An 18,623-nucleotide genomic window follows, 5' to 3' on the forward strand; every position below is an offset into this window, starting at 1 on the left:
TAGAAAGGGGGAACTGCAATATGAACACATTATCTATGAAGGGAAAACGGTAATGCTCCGTGAATGTCAACAAATGCACGTGAAATCTGAAGACTGTTCAGAATTGTAGTGTATTAGTATCAGTAGTAAAAGTGAATTAATACCGAGTGAGACGAAGTCCAGTTGAACTGGTATAACTATTAGCGATAAGTAATATTCTATCTTCTTTATCTCAGAGCGCCCTAAGGTAAGCTCTACAGAAAAAGATGTAGCCCACGACTTGATCACTGTCGTCTACCTGTAATGTGACAATGAGGAATGCTCCTATGCATAGAACAAAGCCAACTGAGTCGAGATAATTTTCGGATGAAGACTTAAAAATAACTTGCCTAACTGAAATTTAATACTGATTTTTATCACGCTATTTAGGTAATTTGAGTATTCTTCGCTTTTCTTAAATTACAGCCATGAAAGTTCGTAGCATTCATTATACTGATGGTATTTTTACCGATTTTTTCGAGGTACAATAGTTTAATTCGTTAGACAAAAACAACGTAAACCAAAATGCCTAAAAAAAAACCTAAATCATATAAAAAATAGGATAAGCGTTTTGCAGCTTTTTTACTGACAAAGACAGTCAGTTTGTTTAAATGATTAGAAAGTTGTTCTTATTCGTAGGTTTTTAGGGTCCGCAACATCTTAAAGACGTAACACAAAGTCCAACAACTTAAAATGCCAGGCGAGCTTAAATGTGGACGCCTGAATGTTGGTAAAAACAAGTTTAAAAATTTTGCATAACCACTTATGATGTCATGTTTTTAACTAAATATTGCCAATTGACTGCTTTGAAAACTATTTTAGATTAAACTAGTATAGGAATACTTGTCACTGTCGCTTAACGTTATCAACAGAGCACTTTAGCGAGCGTGCTGTAAACGTATCAGTGATAATAGTCAGGCACCTATCTTCGATGGTACATCTTTATGCTAGAACATTTCATCACTTTTCAGAAGAACAGATAATTTATGATTTGAAAAAAAAACCTTTATACTGGTGTTCAGCGCCAACAACGTCAGCCGTTGGGTCTGCCTCTTGTAGATAAAATGTGTGAACCAACAGTTGCATAGTCCTCGTTCCAAAATCAGATAAGAGAGAAACAGATTATTCTTTTAGTACAATCACATTTTTCTGTTTGGTCTTCAGGAAATCATCGGCATGAACGAACTCGGATTAAAGTAGTCACTGTCAGTTTAATTGTCTTTTAAAATACTTTTTTTTTTTTATTACAGTCAATGACAGGGAACAATGAATAAGTTACTTGTGAAGCCAGGGACATGTTGGTTCGAGCAAGTTTCGAATCCTGAACGATGTAACGTAGCAGAACAACTTGTTCACAAGCTATCACAGCAATGTCAAGATCAACTACTTAAGGATGATATTCAGCATTATAAAACATGTAAGTATAAACAGTGTAATAATACAGAGTTATTCGCCAAATCAGACTATCACCCTTGTCGTCAAATAATGGAAAAAGTAATAAGGCTTGAAGAGATTCAGCATGCAAACTCATTTTGAAATGTAAAGATTTATTTATTTTTGCGCAAAGCATACACTGATTAATTAAAATATCAGTGCCACAACTAATTGCGTTTAAATTTCTGGATAAATACTGTAATCCATGCTATTTTATAACAAGGTAATGTAGTTCTCATAAATTTGTATGTATAAAGGATTCTTTTCAATTAAAGTAACAAGTCTTTGTTATAAAGATTATTGTCCATATAATAATAAAAACACAATACGAAATAAAATATTCGTTATTTTCCATATGATACAACACACGTTTTATGATAAAAAGTAAATAGGTGACAAAAATAGTAATAATGATATTTTAATAACAATAATAATGATTTCGACGAAACCCAACCTTAATATACCCAACCATATTATGCGAAAAGGCACTTTGTATAAAAGAATAAGATGCAGAAGAACTTAAGAGTGCTTAGACGGTCTTCGAGCCCAACATCATAATAAAGTTCGCAACAGGAACAAAGCAGTTTTTCGGAAAAATTCTCTAGTTTATATTACCAATTTGATCTCTGTGGTCATCTTGTATTGTCAGTTGTACGAATGTTTGTCTATTGGGTTATAATTAGAAATATACGATTAATCGGAGTATTTTAATATAACTTTTTAGATAAGGAGCAGTCGCCGTCATGGAATGACTTTCGCTGGGTCGATATGGTTCGGAGGAAGGGTTCGCTTCGGGATCGAGCTGCTGCCTTCTCACTTTTATTGCAGGATTCACCCGTTCATAACCTCGAGATCTTAGATATTCTCATTCAATGGGTGTCCCCAAAAGGAAAACGAGAATGTTTTATCGCAATTGGTTAGTTAGTCTTTTCCGAACTCTTGCTCGTATTTTTTTCAAACGTTTTCCATCTACCGTTTTAGCAAAGATTACTACTGGTGGTTGGCCAAAATATCTGCGACATTTTCAGCTATTATCATTGCTTTATCCGTAAATACTAGGTTAGGTCTCTAAAACGGTAAAAAAAATGACTCAAATATATAGTCTCGGTTGTTACTAGTTGCAATGATACAAACGACTTGGTTCTTATATATCTGTCTATTCAAGATGCTCTCACGGATCTCTTTGTGCACTACCTGCTTCCTCCGTCGCGAAAACTAGTCTCGTTCAATTTCCGACCTCTGCAGAAGCTTGATATGAATAAACGGGCTGACCAGACTAAATGCCTTGTATGGTACTTTGAAAGTCAGCTTAAAACAAAGTACATGCGTTTTCTAGAAAATATTGAGAAGTTAAGCTACGATAAAACGGAGACGTCAAAGTCAAAAGCTGTTAAAACACTTTACATGTAAGTAGGTTTTAGTAATTTTAAAGCTGCTCGTAGATGAAAGTAATTATTTTAAAAAGCGAATTCATTTTTCGTAACGTGCTGAAAAAAGTTTTCAATCTATGTTTCTTTTTACCAAGTCTCGAAATAGAACACTTTTTATCTTTGATCTTTAAAATCTTTATTTTTCTACAAGCGAGTTAAATTACACGAAAAAAAAACAAAATATCTTTAGAAGATGTTAGAAGAACCAGTTACTACATCATTGATTAATCTATTACCTATTAAACGAATTTGTTTGCACAATTATATTTAATAACAATGTTTCGTCTGTCTATCTAGGCTGCTGGCCGAGCATCCTGAACAGGAACAGTTTCTTCTGACCCGCTTAGTCAACAAATTCGGGGATCCCATGCGTAAAATTGCTGCCAAAACAGCCCACTTATTATCAGAACTAACAGCGAAGCATTCGGCCATGAAGCCTATTGTACTCTCTGAGGTGGAATCACTGCTGTTCCGCAAGAACATTGCCCCTAAAGCACAATACTATGCGCTTTGCTATTTATCAACGATTGTGCTGACAAATGACGAATACGAGCTAGCATTAAAGCTTGTACACATCTACCTTAACTTTTTCAAGATCTGCGTTGCCGCCGGTGAAGCAGACACGAAACTGATGGCTGTTCTGTTGACCGGTGTAAATCGCGCGTTCCCGTTTTGCTCTACGAATGAGGAACTTATTTCACGCGAAAATGAAGACGTCCTGTTTCGACTCATATATATGTCAACACTTTCCATCGCCATCCAATGCCTTACGCTTCTTTTTCAGGTTTGTTTCTAATATTCCCTATATGAAGTTTAGAACTGGGCTAGAAGACTACTATCATACAAATGTACAGTATACCACAGATTCATGTCGTCTAGCTAGTTCTATCATACCGGGATTTTGACAGGTGCTGACAAAGAAGAACTCCGGCCTAACGGCACGTTTCTACAGCGCGCTCTATAAAAAAATTCAGGACCCAAATATGGTAATGACACATCACCAGTTAATGATGTTTAACCTCATTTACAAGGCTGTGAGAGCAGATAAAGATACATCTCGGGTGACAGCTTTCATCAAAAGAATGCTACAGGTTCGTAAAATTGTTCTATGTCAGCTCTTTTGATATACTAGACGGTCGATATCAATAATACCGCTGTTGAATATATATAAATATGTATACATATTACAAAAAGTGCCAACGATTTTTCTCAATATTTGCAGCTTTGCTTAACGTACCCACCCAATTTGGCATGCTCAATGCTACTTATTATCGCCCACGTTCTGAAGGAGCGTCCTCAGCTTCTGCTTAACTATCCACAAGCTATTCAGGTTCCAACAAAGCCCGGAAGTCTCGCTGGTGCAACCGCAGACGGAAAATACACTAAGCCGCTGAAAGCCGACAACAGTGATGTTAAATCTGATGCCATTCTTATTTACGATCCGCACACCGATAATCCGCTGAAAGCACATGCTAGAACCACATTGTGCTACGAGTTACTCGCTCTTTCGAGGCACTTCCATCCCTCGGTGGCTCTTTTTGCCACTGAAATACTCCATCGAACTAAGAGCGGAGTCCAGTACTTCGGTGACCCGCTTAAAGACTTTACGACAATGCATTTTCTTGACCGATTTGTCTACAGAAATCCAAAAGCTCAAAGTAATGAGGTATGTCCCCTATACCCTTTAAGTTCCTCTCATTTTTTAATTTTTTAGTATGGTGTATTGTGAACTTCGACTATGACGTAAGATAGCCTCATACAAGCTGCTTAGGTGATAACTCTAAATTAGACGCACTTTGCGTTGTAATTCTTATGCGAGTAGGGCTATGTCCTAGCAGAAATGGATAGCTTATTTTCATACAGTATTATTGATCTTCTCCACATTCGTGAACTGCTTTAATCAAATAGCTTAGCTAGTCCCTTGATTTTGCCGTAAAGGTGAACCATTATTGCATAATTATGCAGGTCCATTATTCCCATGAAAAGTGTGCTATATCTCTGTGCGTCGCATCGAAATTTTTTTCTCATAAGAACTTCTTCGATACCTATAAGATTCTAAACAATTTATGGTTTCATATCTTTGGGTGCGCAGGCTCACGACAAAATATTCGGCCGATCGCACCATTATGCGCCAAAGGGTGTTCGCAGCATACCTGTAGGCTCCGCGATGTACATGACCAAACATGAGAATGCTATTCCAGTCGATGAAGCCTTCTTGTTCAGGTATTTTGTAGAGAGTGGTCGTCGTACGGATGGAACAGGAATTAATGCCCGAGTCAAGGATGAAGACGTTGAAGATCTAGACTCAGACGAGGCGGATGAGTTTCTCGGCGATATTAACAATCACGTGAGTTCACTATACGACATCCACCGCTGCAAACGTAGCTGGAGGAACGAGAGAACTGTCGTTTTTTAAACACATCTATTCTTACCCTAAAATAATGATTGCTAATCAAACAATAATAAAAAAAAGAAGATAACAGTCTACTGACTCTTCCGGTTTTACATCTTTTGTCTCTCTCTCACATAGGTGGACATGGACAGTGAAAACGGGGATTTCTACTCGGAGTTTAAGGATGGACGTGCGAAGCTCAAGGAAAACGAGAATGCTGATAGTAAGAGTGACGATGAATACGACGGAGGAAACAGCGACGAATACGAATTGGAAGAAGGAATGGATGCTGAGAGTGTTTATGGCAACGAAGAAGATACTGGTGACAAAAATGAAGATGACAAATGTCCTGATGATAAAACACTTTGTTCTGTAAACCATCTGGGTGGGACGGACGCAGACAACGAGTTTGAGGCAGACGATGAGCAAGAAGAGGAAGGATATAAGGGTAATGGAGCCATTGAGGTGGACGACGATTTTAATGAACCAGCTTCTGGTGAATTTTTTCAAGGGACAGAAATCCTTTTCTTTATCGAAAATCGTACAATACCAATATTGTCAGTATATCATATTTGAATTACACGGGCTCTAATATAAATCACGAAGAAATTTTACTTCATGGCTGCTACCTACTGGTATTTAGTTGTATAAAAATAGGTTTTTTTTTTGTTTTTTATTTAACAACATTTTAGGTTTCAAACCAAAACCGACGATTAAAGGATTGCCTGGATTTTCTCTTCCGTTGAACGTAAAACTAAAGAAGTTTAAAGTTAGTGAACTGACAGCGTCAACGGATAGGTTCCAAAGTATGCTGGATAGCAATCGCGGCTTAGATGGCAGTGGTTCGCTTCACGCCCTTTCCGCAAAAACCGCAGCAGGAAAGGTTAGTTACATTGAATATTTTCCAAAGCCACTTACGTCGTTGACAGGTCGTTTTGGTGGAAATGTGTGTCCGATTACAAGAACAATCCTAATGATAAAATAATCATATTATGTACTGTTATTTGTTGACAGGTATCGGACGCCAAACAACTGGACTGGGAAAGAAAACGGCATTTTCAGCTTTTTGGGAAACGAAAACCGAAAGGCAAGAAGCTTAAAAAAGGAAAAGTGGTAAAGAAGGCCGCTACTCTTAAAGCACATAGGAACATAATTAAATTTAACGCTCCCAAAAAAGGGAGTAAAAAACAGAGGGGTAATCAATAAAATGGTTGGTTGTTCATGAACTGTTGTCACATAGTAATTGATTATTACTGTTTAATTTTATAGGAACAATTTAGAGTACAGAAACGAAAAGTGCTTTTTCAACGTCTACTTGAAACAATAAAACAATAAAACTGAAAAAAAGGTATTGTGATAAAAGTCCAAGAGGACGATGCTTGCTATCAGTGATATATGTACCATATGAGAACACATCCTTTCAATGTTGCTGTATTTGAAAAGATAATAAATAAGTTGAAAGTAATATTACAACTTTTTCCAACCGAAGCTACAATATATTTGGAACTACAAAAATGCGCATGGGGTGCGCACACACGGTAGAGCTATTGATTTTAAGATGTCTTGCTAGTTTCAACTGATTCTTTTCCCGCATTATAGTGCTCCATCAATAACACTTACAAATCACTAATAGACGAGTCAGCCGATTCATACTTTTGTTTTTCTCGTTCATAATAAATACGACAAATATTTATGCATAACAGATACATATAAATTTAAAAGGTATCGTTCTGATTCGGGCCCTAGAACCGAACTTTGTCAAAAACCCTCTTCAAACGATATCAGAACTAAAAAATGTGCTGTAAGTAATACAACATCAACGTGCCACTGTTCGTTTAAACAACCCGTATGTCAAAAACCCACAAATGTCACATTTTTGGGACTCTTCTAAACTACACTAGTTAAATATTTATGCAGTATGATCCATGCATACCAATATGCCGTTAGTTAGATAAATACCCACAAATTTGTCCATGAGCAGCTTTCCGTTGGGTCTCTTACTTTAGTCTACGTGCGTAGGGCAAAATTGGTAGTCACACGTTTAACAGTGCTAAAAATCAATGGCACGTTGTTTACCGCTGTGTTAGCTAACACCAGTTAACCGCTTTATCGCGCCTTTTAACGAAGTGGTGAGGCTATGCATTCAAACGTAACTTGGTGGCTGCAAGAAGAAGATACCTATTTAAATGTTGTTAAGGTGTCAATAAGGCAGTATAATAGTAAGCTGTATATCATATCGATCAAATCAGATCCACATTTTCTGTCCATTAAGCGCTCTTTATTTATCATAGATAAAAATAGAATATATTAACAGATGGTAGATCGTATTTAATGCGACTTCGTTATGTTGCGAACACGAATTTCAGTCAGATTAAGCATTACGTCAAAATTTTGCATTATACGAGGCAGGTCTTGCAAGCTCAATGCAGTTCTAATATCATCTTAATTCATGTGCTCACGTATGGTGAGTCATCATCACCTTTCCCGCGAACTTTTTCAAGCACTTATTGCGAACGTGGCCATATATGTGCGAACATGGACTGTTATACTGTGCATGCCAAATAGATATGGGGGACCATAACGTGTCTTCTACAATGTGGGCGATGGAAAATTATAAACAAAAACATAATTTTTTTTAGACGTCCAAGACAAATGCGTATTGTCGACGCAGCCATGCGGCACCTTCCACGCGCACAATGATAGAGTTTTACAAGTGTGAATCTCTTGTCGTCGCACCGGAGATGAGAGTGCGACGTCAGTATTGCTCGCATTGTATCTTATTTTTTTGCGCCACTCTCTTTCCGAGGTCTTCTCCTTTAATGTAAAAACAACTTTCAGTTTCTTTCGGTGCGAAGGTAATGCGAAGCTTAGCCCCCTAGCTAAGTTGTCCAATAAGTGCCCTCGTTGAGAATACAGGTGTTGTAGCGTGTGAAAGCGCCAGTTGGATGCTTGACGCTTGAATTATCAAAAATCTCATATATATATATATATTATATTATATTAATATGAATATCAAAAAGCAAAAATCCGCGTAAGCCAAAGTTCCCAACAAAAAAAATTAGAAAAAGTTTGCAATTACGAAAGAAGGGGCCACACCAAACCAGAATATTTCATGTTTCATAGCAACAGGCCAGAGTTCATATCTCCGTGATAGCTTAGTGGGTAACGTATTTGTCTGCTATCCTTGGGGACACGTTGTGATCTAGGTTCGAACCCGTGCATAGACAGACTCCGTTCTGCGGTGGAAACCAACCGTGTGGGATAATGTCTAACGGCGATATCGGATGTGAAACACAAAACATAGGCAAGAGCTCCATAGAACGGAAGTAGAACAGGCCGTTAGAGTTGACGGAAGTCCAACACTGCAGCCAGTGGGTTGTGATAGCATCCACTACGAGGTCCAAGATGAAGGTCACCCCCTAACAATCAAAACAGAGGTTGTTATCTACGTACTTCGGATTCGACGTACTATATTGTCAATGAGTTGGTTTATGGACGACCTAAATTTCATTATGGCGTTATCTGATAATTAGGACAAACAACGATGATATGCGGACCACCTTAGACTTCCAGAAAAGCAACGTCTTTGTGTTTAGGACCGATATGGCGATAGATATTGCAGGGTGCATGATTAATTAGTTGCAGATTAAAGCATCTTTACATATAGCCCTGGACCCGCACTAATAAACAATTTCAGATTTCGTTTTTTTGACCACTTCATTATCGAATGTGATCCCTATATGCAGGAAAAGCAGAGTAAAGCTTTTACTACTTCACACCAGCCGAAACATGCCCAATTTTTGAGGCAAGTTGTTCATAATAATCTGTGTGGCCCCGAGTACACATCATCCATACATGCAAGATACTTTTTTTGTCTAACGAATGGCCACTCGAAGTTTTGTGAAATTTTATTTCCTTCGATCGAATATTCAGACTGCTGATTTACATCCAGGCGCTTGACAGCGACGGAGGAACCTCGTTAGTTAGCCATAAAACCTTATTAAAAAAGTGAGAACCAAACTAATCACTACCTAACCATACTTCACCTCTCAGAACGGAGTAGCCGAACGCCTAAGTGAGACAAGAACCAAATAAGCAAAATCTATGCTGACAGTCTCCTGATGAACTGAAATTTGTGCGCGGAAACAGCCCGCTGCACAGTACATTAGTGTCCGAATCCACTAGCAAATCTCCATATGAAATGTCGTACAACACAAAACCAAAGTTTATAGATTTAGACCGGTTCGGACAAAATTGTTGCATCATAATCCAGATTCAACAATCGGGTATATGTAATTTTCTCCCAATTGTATTAGCTGAATACACAAAGAGGAAAATGGCGTCTGACTGCTCGAAACCAACTAGATTAATAAAACAGATAGGAATACCAAGTTCTCCAAACTAGAATCCTCTCACAAGGCATATTGTGTATATAATCATTGCACTTGAAGCAATGTTCGAATCAGTTTCGAACCGAGCACCGATTATACGAAGTCCAGATTTAATAATAAGAATTCCACAATGCCAGACACATATTGAGTGCTCAGCAGTTAAACTGACCCTCAACTGCTTTAATATAAATAAAAAATTTCAAAAACGGCAGTACTTGCATGGCTGCATGAAGTAAATAATATTTCGGGAACTGACAAACAAAACGATTGTTTAGAAAATCACAAGATTTTCCTTACTGTCTCGAGCCTATTTTATCTGTAAAGTGCGTTTGGTGCCAGGGACAATCAAGACATTTTTCACAATGACTGCATTGTACTTCCTGTGCAAACGTGTGCTTCAAGGCTACCACAGTTGTACAGCGGTTGAGCAATTGGCTATCTACTCTTGAAAGGTGGAACTTCTGTGAGTGTCTCTACGAAAGGTGTTGTAACATATGATCCTTGATTGAAGCTGTCGAAAACAACCAGTATAGAGCCTTCTCTCTGTTATGTAACTGTGGTTACTGCGGAGGAGATTTTTGCTTTTTGGGTCGCCTGTAATCATTGGACCCAACTGATAGACAAAATTGTAGCTGTCGACAACGCACCTACCTGGGCAGAACGATCAGCCAGCAAAACACGTAGACTTGAGTCTGGAACGCAGTGCTGTGTTTGTAAATCCTCCTAATGAAAGAACGGCTGAAGGAGAGAGCTGCGAGCCGCTTGATGGAATCGGACGCGGTCGGTGTATCCGGAGAGATTCGAGAAACGGTCAGCTTCTGCTATGTAATAGTCCATACGCTACTAATCTGGCTAAACAGATGCGGAATTTTATCATTAAAAAAAATCCAAATACAACGCAAAAAGATAAAACTAGTTGATGAAGACACCCAAAGATGGGTTGCTCAGCCGGACATGGGGTTGCGTAAGCGACTTGAAAAGGAAAGTATCCTGCGGAACAACACGGAAGGAAGCACAATAAAGAGATTAGTATCCAGGTATCCACAGACTATGCCAGAGCATGCTATGCTGCGAAGAAATTTGATGGGCTAATTACTGCGTATAAACCGAAGAGAAACACGGCTACCGAAACACAGCTAACAATAACGTGATTCTTATCACAAAAAGAAAAAGCAACTTTTACGCTAACACACTGCGGTTAGAACAAAAGGTTGATCCTATCAAACATGATGTCATAGTGAAGACGGTTCAACAGCTCAAAAAGAATATGAGAACGACCCTGGCAAGGTAAGCCACTGGAGGCTTGGCCTAAATCCTGAAGACGATAAAGAAGGAAGAAGAATTTAAATCTCAAATGGATCTGAGATCCCACAAGGCTATTGTTCTAAATATCGTAGGGGAACCAAACATGACGCCAGTCAAAGAAAAAAGCGAGTGGGCACAAGATGATGGGGTGGAGATGTGAATCGCAGTTCGAAGTTCAGAACTTAGTAGTTCGCTGCTTCGCATTTCCTAGCAGGATAACATAATACCGAGTTTTCAACATCGAAGGTAATCAGTTCTATATTGTTCTATATATATCAGTTCTATATATATAAGTTACGAACTCAAAAGTCCTTGAGCAATTGCCGAGACTCAATATACGAAGCGGCGACGCACTCAGGAGGGCTCCTAAAAAGGGCTACGAGAAAAACGTCACCCCAAAGCGCTTCCGATCTTTAAATTCTTCTAGCAAAATTTGTGTCGAAGCTGTAGCATCCATCTTAGAAGGTAATAACATATTTCGCCCTAATACTAGTGAAACGAATTTAGCCTAGAGAACAAATTAGAGAAAAATGTACTAGAACACGACGAAAAATAATGCAAGCAAACGCATGGAGGTACTGCCACAAAAAACTGGTTGCTTCGGTGACAGAACTCAAAAAACGACGCACAGCCCTCGAGTCTGTGATCAAAGGAGTAAAGAAATCTGCCGGAAAAAATTTAGAGACAGTTAACGAAGATTCACGGGCCCACCTGGACAGAATCATTCGTAAAAAGCTGAAAACTCAGCTGAAGGTCATCCTCTCAGACGAAAAGAAATACATTATGAAAAAGCTGTTACCTATTCATCAAGCTTTTGATAGATTAATGTTTATCCAGGCACCAACACTTACCCACAACACTCTGGCTGTGGTGATACACCGTAACGGCACAAATATTTAAGCCAACCATTTTGGCGACGACTGTGAGATTTTTTAAAAGAAATTCCTTTCTTATGGCTTATGTTATCATAAGAGGATCTGAAAAGGAACAGAAGTTGTACTGATTTCGAAAAAAAGGGGCTCTTATAAATGAATTTGTCTTATGGGAACGTAAGTAAAAGAATGGAGCTCATTATCGAAAAGTGAATCCGAGGCTGTCCTGAGGAGCACAACCTCATGTTACCTGGAAGATATGGTTTCCCAGAGCATTGCTAAATTTTAATAGCGATAAACGCGTTGTTACAAATGCGGAAACGATCGAAGTCTCCATGTGGAAAACTAAAAATTTAAATTATTTTATTACATATCGAAATGGCTCTAACAGCTCTCCGTGGAGCCTATTTTGAAATCGCTTGAAGCAAAGAGAGCTTCCTTAGAGCTGCCCCTGGGTATCTTCAGGATGAGACTGCCTAGACCGAGCGGTTGACTGCAGGGGCTTTTTAAAGTTCCATTCCGATTTTAAAATCTCGTCTACTACAATGTTTTTATTGCCAGGGATTTTTCGCCAGATACGGACTTCATTGCATACGCTGATGACTTGGCTACCTCAGTAGACACACGCAGACTAAAGCTATCCGAAATGCGGGACGATGAAATGCGACGGCTCTTTTGATCGGAAAAAAAAGTGTACATTGTTTAGGCTCTTTTTGACGGGAAAACTCACCAGGATAACATCGAATATCTTTAGATCAAATGAAGGTGGATGAAAATTTTTCACGTCACTCGCTGAATCCGTTACCCTACCTATATATACCCGATTTCGGCCGGCGTCAACGGTGACAGAGAACAGGGCACTACTGCGAAAAGCCCAGCGTATCCCTACACTCCTAGTGATCTAGGCATACACGACTAAGTACTCTTACGGCCCTAGTATAGCACCAATACCTTTTAACTTCAAGGTTGAACAACGAAGGTTACAAAAACCTGTAGGGCTCAGAGATTTAACTATAATTGTCTGGGAAGTAGTACAGGAAGCAATACAGCGCGGGAGTCGTAGTTAGAGACGTCATTTCGATAGTTGTTACTGGATCGCTGATTTTCAAGAGACTAACATGCTACATCATGCAGTTCAAAGACAGGGAAGTTTGCAGTTAGGTACGCAGAATAGGCCGATATACGTATACTGTAGCAGCAAAGCCAAATATTCCAAATTTGGTGAGTTGTTCTGAGTTGGAACCAGCGAAGTGCCAGATCACTAAATGAAACATCACAGAAGTGATGAGCGCCAGTCTCCGTGCATGCCCTTAATACATCTGCAAGAGAGCTAAACAGTGGCATTGAGGACAACTGGCCAGAAATGTACTTTATTGGGAAGGAAACAGAGAAAAGCAGGTTAAAATAGCTGACCAGCTAAACAAGGAAAAAATTGGATGGCCATTTAAAAATACAAAACTTCCAATTTTTCAAGCTCGAATAGTTAAAGGTGTGCTGAGCTTCGCCATTGTTGTTGTTCTACAATGAAATTTCTATCTTCATCATTGGATTTCTTTTTTAAATATCACAGCGTTAATGCAAAAATAGTATGGTGCTCGCTTGTTAACTTAGCCACTGGCTAAGTGGTTGGCCCAAATCAGATCGCATACAACCTAAAAAGTAGACTTACCGGAGTCAGGTAAGTCGAAGAGGCTGTGGGCACTGCTTTCTCTACAATGTGTACGGTCTGGCCAATCGCATTTTGTAACAGGGCGAATCTCTCTTGCATTATTATAATTACAGATTTCCGTGGAACTTAGCCTCGCTTAACACCAATAACTGCAAATTTCGATCTGAACTCTGAACAAGAATTCTCGCGCGATAGGATAACTGCGATAGCTATTTTTGGGTTCAGATTTTGCGGCTTTGACTATTCTCATAAAATAAAAATGTAAAACTTATCATTTGTCAGAACCTTCTGTATTAGACAGCGCTTTGTCTATCTGCCTATTTATTTAAGATCTTCGACACTAGGATTAATTATTTTGTATTTCGTACTGATATTATTTCGAAGTGCCAGCACGACCTGTTTTTTACTACCTGATTTAGCTGTTCGGTTACTGCAAATAACACGTGAGTACCTACTGGTGCCCTATCAGGACCTATTAATACCACACACAATAAATGAATTTTAAGGAACTCCGCCTTAAATAGGACACCATGCAGTTTACGTAGAGCAGGTGGTTATACACAATGTACAAATGAAGAGCTGTGCAATGATTAAATCATATTATTATGTTTTTTTTTAAATAACATGAGAATATGCCGACATTTTGTACCGCGCCAATAGTAATGCGCTGATTACTGATAATAACCATCAAAATATGAGAAAATAGTAAAGTATCCATTTTCTGTCAATACTTATTCGAGGAGTTCAATCAGATATACAAAATAGGCGTCTACAGGTTTCTTGAATAATAGAATGGTTATATTTGTAAGATACAGTCTAATAGCATAGGCAATATCATTTGATGCCTCAAAATGCTTCTGTTCGTGCCAAAGTCGCTCCTACAAAACAAAACTTTTTTACATATGTTGTTTCTTGGAAAAATTGCGCTATCTTATCTAGTTTGTGCCAAACGCACTCGAAGCAATGAAAACTACATTTGGACACCTACGAAGAAGTAAATGTGGCCGTATTTCTATAGAGCTTATAGGTTGTTTGTATCATATTACGTTATACTTTACAAATAAATCGGGAAAGTATGATTAATCCATACACCAGCCGAATGTTTAACTACTGGCTACAGTTGATGATTGCGCTCGTGATTTCCCTATAGATCAGAAGTTCCTTTAGCCAATCGGAGGACGCTAAAACTTTGAAGTTCCTCAAGGAGACTCTCAGCAGTATTTGTTGCTAGGGGTGAAACTGTTAGTTTCGACGTATCAACCGAGCGTTCCAGACTCGCTAAATATTCAAGCACAGCACGATTATCGTTCGACTCAAGTTGTACTTCCAAATCGTATGCGCGTATAGTTTCGGAAAGCAGTTTAAGTTCACTTATTGATCTGAGGGCCGAATCAAACAGATTTACCGTAGGCCGGAAAGAACGAGGAACCAGTGTACGATCATTCTTCGTCGACTGAAGCAACGATTTTTGTGAACGCATCATATTAAGCAGAGAATCGAATGATCGCAGCTTCTGGGATACATACAGCTCATCGCGTAGCAACTGCATTTGTTCTTCAAGTGCTTCATTGTCGTTGATCTGTGAGGCGAGGGCTGTGATAGCTGCGGACTGTCTATCACGGAGCGTCATCAACTCGTAACTATCATCTACTTCGGGTATCCCTTGAACGTTAGCTTCCTTCAGCTTGCTTAGCCTCGACCTAATAATTTCCTGACATTGCTTCAAAATGTTTTCCACCTCAGACTGCGTCAGGTTCTCGCAAGTGTTGCCCAAGCCAGTGATCTTTTTAGTCAGCTTTTTAATTGAATGCGCATGCGCTAAAGCGTTCAAACAAGTTGTGCTTAGATTCGCATTTGCTTGGGGTGTATCGACTTCTTTTAAACGTGCCGCAAAATCTGTGAAGGCCTTTGATACATAATCTATTGCTCTCTCACCGTCAGCGTAGTCATAAACGTAATTTCGTGTGCTTTCTTGAATTGAAAACCGAGCCACGTCGTCAATGCACCCTAACGCCTGCGCGGTACTACACAGTGAGGGTGGTTCTCCGCATTTCTGCCTTGTTGTTTGAGGCATGGGTATTCGCTGTAATGCACGTACACGATCCTCCATGAAGCCCGCAACAGCCACAAGGGGGGCGGCCTTCAATAACGATCGTGCTGCTTGATTTAGAACATCCGAAACACGTTGACATGCTAAGTCAGTTGCATTGTGGACTTCCCGTTGTGCCAGCAGGCGTCTGTACTTACTTCTTAGAGCCTCAAGCTTCGTGTCAAGATTTGCAATCTCCCTCTCAGCTGCATCTGATTCAAATTCTTCTTCAATCGACTTGCTTCGCTCTTGTGAAATTGCAATAATGTCCTGACAGTGCTCCCCTAAATATGGTACAAAAACACGAAATTGTATATTAATATTTTGGATAGCTATGTTTGTTCCATGCACACAACACTTCTACAATTGTCTTTGCATTGAATTAAATTTTAAAAATATTATTAACAATTACTACAATACAATAGTTACTACAATAGATACGTTAAAAAACAAGATATTGGGGCAAAAAAATATTTATAACAATTGCTTGAGTAGGTCCGTAAAATCGTCCATCCAGCTTAAAGAAGCCTTTTTTCTAAATATTTCCATAATATGGAACATAACAAGCACATTTCCGTTCAAATTAATAAAATCCGAAAAGCTAATATATAAAAATAGGCTATCAACGTACCAATAATGGCTATACAGATTCGAGCCAAACATTCCATAGCCTGTAAGGGATTTCTGTGAACAGACTCTTTAGGTAAACTGCCAAGGCCCAATTTATCGAACGCTTTGGCAACCAGTTGCTCTTGATCCAGCATGAACGTCGGTAGTCCGCGCCCCGTGGCAGATATCGAAGAGTCAGCCATGTCCTATAAAACGTACACACGGTTGGTTGGGTTTTATATTCGCTATGCACATCAATATCTGCGCAATAAAGCGGTGGGGTTCATCTTTAAATTTACTAGTGTAAAACTTGCATATTGACTAATTAAAAGAAAATACTTTCCAATAAAAACGAATTTTTTAATTTGGTAGCTTAATTAGCTCAACTCTTAATTGGTTGTGCTGTTATGGCGTGCGTGTTTGCTACTGAAACTACCGTTAGAGATTCTCACAACCCGACTCAGAGATGATCTGGTCGATATATTTATCTTCATCCAGTTTACTGCTACCTGCCAATTGAGATGAATATAATGATAATTCCGTTGCAACTTTTAGATAGATTGCATTATAATTCAAAAATATGCAATACGTGATTGACTAACGAATGTCTACCTCTCTTCAATTCCTAAATAAAAATACATGACACAACTTCCAAATTACAAATATCGATTTCGGCATCTCTTCTTCGTTGTTGAACTAACCATTGAGTTTTGAAGACGTTGAACACACACTTATGTTTGACTCGACGACCAACTATGAGTAGAATATTATAGGAAGATTATATCGAGAAACGATTTATCTATAACCGCTTTTGACACAAACATCAAGCACATAATTACTGTAACACCTGTTTGTATAACTGTTACTGAAAGTACTTGTTCAAAAACGTCTCGGCTCTGATACACCATATGAAAATAAGTCGTCTCGCACGGGATACAAAACAAGCGACAACAAAGCAGACAGCTTTCGCGCCATCATGTTTTGAAAAACGAACACAATCAGTGAAATTAAGCGAAAATAACACAGTATAATTAACCACCTGCTGATCTTTTATATTAGTGTGAGCACATATATATATATATATATATATATATATATATATATACATTTTTGTCTTTTGATTTCCATGCGTATGTATAGTAGCCGTTGGACAAAAATACAGGTCATAGCGCGTAGATAGGAAAAATAGAAAGTAAGCTTGTATGAAGTTATATTAGGACAAATGGATGCAAAAAGAGGCAATGCAAATTACTTAAATAACTTTATGGCACTACTCAATTTTGTCTCAAGTGGGGCAAACAATAGCAACGGAATCGTCAAAAAGGCAGAAAGATGCTGGAAGCACATTATGACATGTGTATTACGATCTCAATAATGCGATATTATAAATAAAGTGCTTCATTCATGTAAAGACATAATAATATTATATTCACCATTTTTGTTATTAACGCATACATAGTAGTTCCATATAGAATATATGGAAAGTGTTTTACCAACCACTCTGAAAGGTAAATTTGAAGCAGGATGTTTGGACAGAATATAGATAATGTGTTCATGACACTGGATTTGATCAAATTTACACTGCAAGGTAAACGTTATACTTTTCTTGTTGGCAGAGAAGAGCATAAAGAATTAATAAACGTGATCTTAGTACAAACGGCTAGGACAGTACTTATGGTCCTGTCATTGAAGCAAATATTATTGAGAACTGCGAAAGTGACCGTAAGCAGCAAAAACTGCAACAATAGCAACTATTAGAAAATTTTCTATCAAATTTACATTACCTAGCTTATGAAATATTGTTGTGTTCATGAAGTCGGATTATGAGCCCGAACAGCACAAATGATCCAACAGCGTTTTATCTGTAACTGAGTCCACGAGAAAGATTATTCTCGATACTGCCAAGTAGAGGAATTGGACGATGAAGGCTACGTACATGGGAATGCTGTGGGTGTACGCAATCGACAACGCCCTCGTGGAAAGCAACGTAATAATCCACCTCCTAACGAAAAAAACAGCAAGAACTACGTTGATCACTTCAATACATAGGCCATGCTTGGTTCAAGGTCAAAGAAAAACTGACAGGAAAGCTTGCATTTTGCATACGCTTGTTTCTGGGGGCAAGATTGCCATTAATAGTAAATAAGTCGAAACCGGTACTCTAAAACGATTCTACTGCACTGTATATTTGGAAATTATCATATTATAAAATTTGGGCACAGTACTCATAAAAAAGATCTTTAAAATTAAAAATGATCAGACGAAATGAAAAACAAACCTATACAGGAAATCATTTTTGCTTTGACTTTGAATTTTCTCTTGGTCAAGAATCTGAGCAACCGAATGGACAAATATTTTAAAATCATTCTTAGAGTAACATTAATTTAATACTAGCCAGTAATGATGAACGCCTT

The 18,623-nt window shown here is 38.5% G+C and overlaps 2 protein-coding genes and 2 long non-coding RNA genes across 6 annotated transcripts; 2 read left to right on the forward strand and 2 right to left on the reverse strand.

Annotated features, from left to right (window-relative positions):
* The first annotated feature begins 43 nt into the window (after positions 1-43).
* Positions 44-6,757, forward strand: LOC111251330 (CCAAT/enhancer-binding protein zeta-like). 2 transcript variants are annotated; one of them, XM_022807806.2, is made up of 11 exons: positions 44-170; positions 1,269-1,435; positions 2,177-2,368; positions 2,618-2,858; positions 3,180-3,666; positions 3,791-3,973; positions 4,105-4,548; positions 4,975-5,229; positions 5,413-5,722; positions 5,967-6,157; positions 6,289-6,757. In XM_022807806.2, exons 2-11 carry the CDS (start codon positions 1,285-1,287, stop codon positions 6,478-6,480), a joined length of 2,646 nt encoding a protein of 881 aa, XP_022663541.1. In that variant the 5' UTR covers positions 44-170; positions 1,269-1,284; the 3' UTR covers positions 6,481-6,757. The 2 variants fall into 2 exon arrangements, with proteins under 2 accessions (XP_022663541.1, XP_022663540.1); XM_022807805.2 differs by having other exon boundaries at positions 56-226.
* A 773-nt stretch (positions 6,758-7,530) lies between these two features.
* LOC147755150 (uncharacterized) lies at positions 7,531-10,275 on the reverse strand. Its single transcript, XR_015329448.1, has 3 exons — positions 9,963-10,275; positions 9,321-9,464; positions 7,531-8,693 (listed from the first exon to the last, which is right to left on the reverse strand). It is a non-coding gene; the product is annotated as an uncharacterized LOC147755150 (long non-coding RNA).
* Positions 10,276-10,303: 28 nt separating this feature from the next.
* Positions 10,304-13,785, forward strand: LOC147755151 (uncharacterized). Its single transcript, XR_015329453.1, has 2 exons — positions 10,304-11,216; positions 13,625-13,785. It is a non-coding gene; the product is annotated as an uncharacterized LOC147755151 (long non-coding RNA).
* Positions 13,786-14,101: 316 nt separating this feature from the next.
* LOC111251331 (uncharacterized) lies at positions 14,102-18,144 on the reverse strand. Of its 2 annotated transcripts, none has more exons than XM_022807809.2 (3): positions 17,994-18,144; positions 16,232-16,415; positions 14,102-15,884 (listed from the first exon to the last, which is right to left on the reverse strand). In XM_022807809.2, the coding sequence occupies exons 2-3, from the start codon at positions 16,410-16,412 to the stop codon at positions 14,656-14,658; spliced, it is 1,410 nt and encodes a 469-aa protein (XP_022663544.1). In that variant the 5' UTR covers positions 16,413-16,415; positions 17,994-18,144; the 3' UTR covers positions 14,102-14,655. The 2 variants fall into 2 exon arrangements, with proteins under 2 accessions (XP_022663544.1, XP_022663543.1); XM_022807808.2 differs by lacking the exon at positions 17,994-18,144 and adding an exon at positions 16,911-17,159.
* Positions 18,145-18,623: the final 479 nt, after the last annotated feature.

Source organism: Varroa destructor, unplaced genomic scaffold (genome assembly GCF_002443255.2).
Source record: "Varroa destructor unplaced genomic scaffold, Vdes_3.0 BEIS01000005.1, whole genome shotgun sequence".
Taxonomy (NCBI): Eukaryota; Metazoa; Arthropoda; class Arachnida; order Mesostigmata; family Varroidae; genus Varroa; species Varroa destructor.

Coding starts and splice junctions, on each gene's coding strand:
- LOC111251330 (XM_022807806.2), top strand. CDS start 1,285: ATGAATAAGTTACTTGTGAAGCCAGGGACATGTTGGTTCGAGCAAGTT. Junction 2,369..2,617: donor AGAATGTTTTATCGCAATTG/GTTAGTTAGTCT, acceptor TGTCTATTCAAG/ATGCTCTCACGGATCTCTTT. Junction 5,230..5,412: donor TCGGCGATATTAACAATCAC/GTGAGTTCACTA, acceptor TCTCTCACATAG/GTGGACATGGACAGTGAAAA.
- LOC111251331 (XM_022807808.2), bottom strand. Junction 15,885..16,231: donor AATCTGTATAGCCATTATTG/GTACGTTGATAG, acceptor TACCATATTTAG/GGGAGCACTGTCAGGACATT.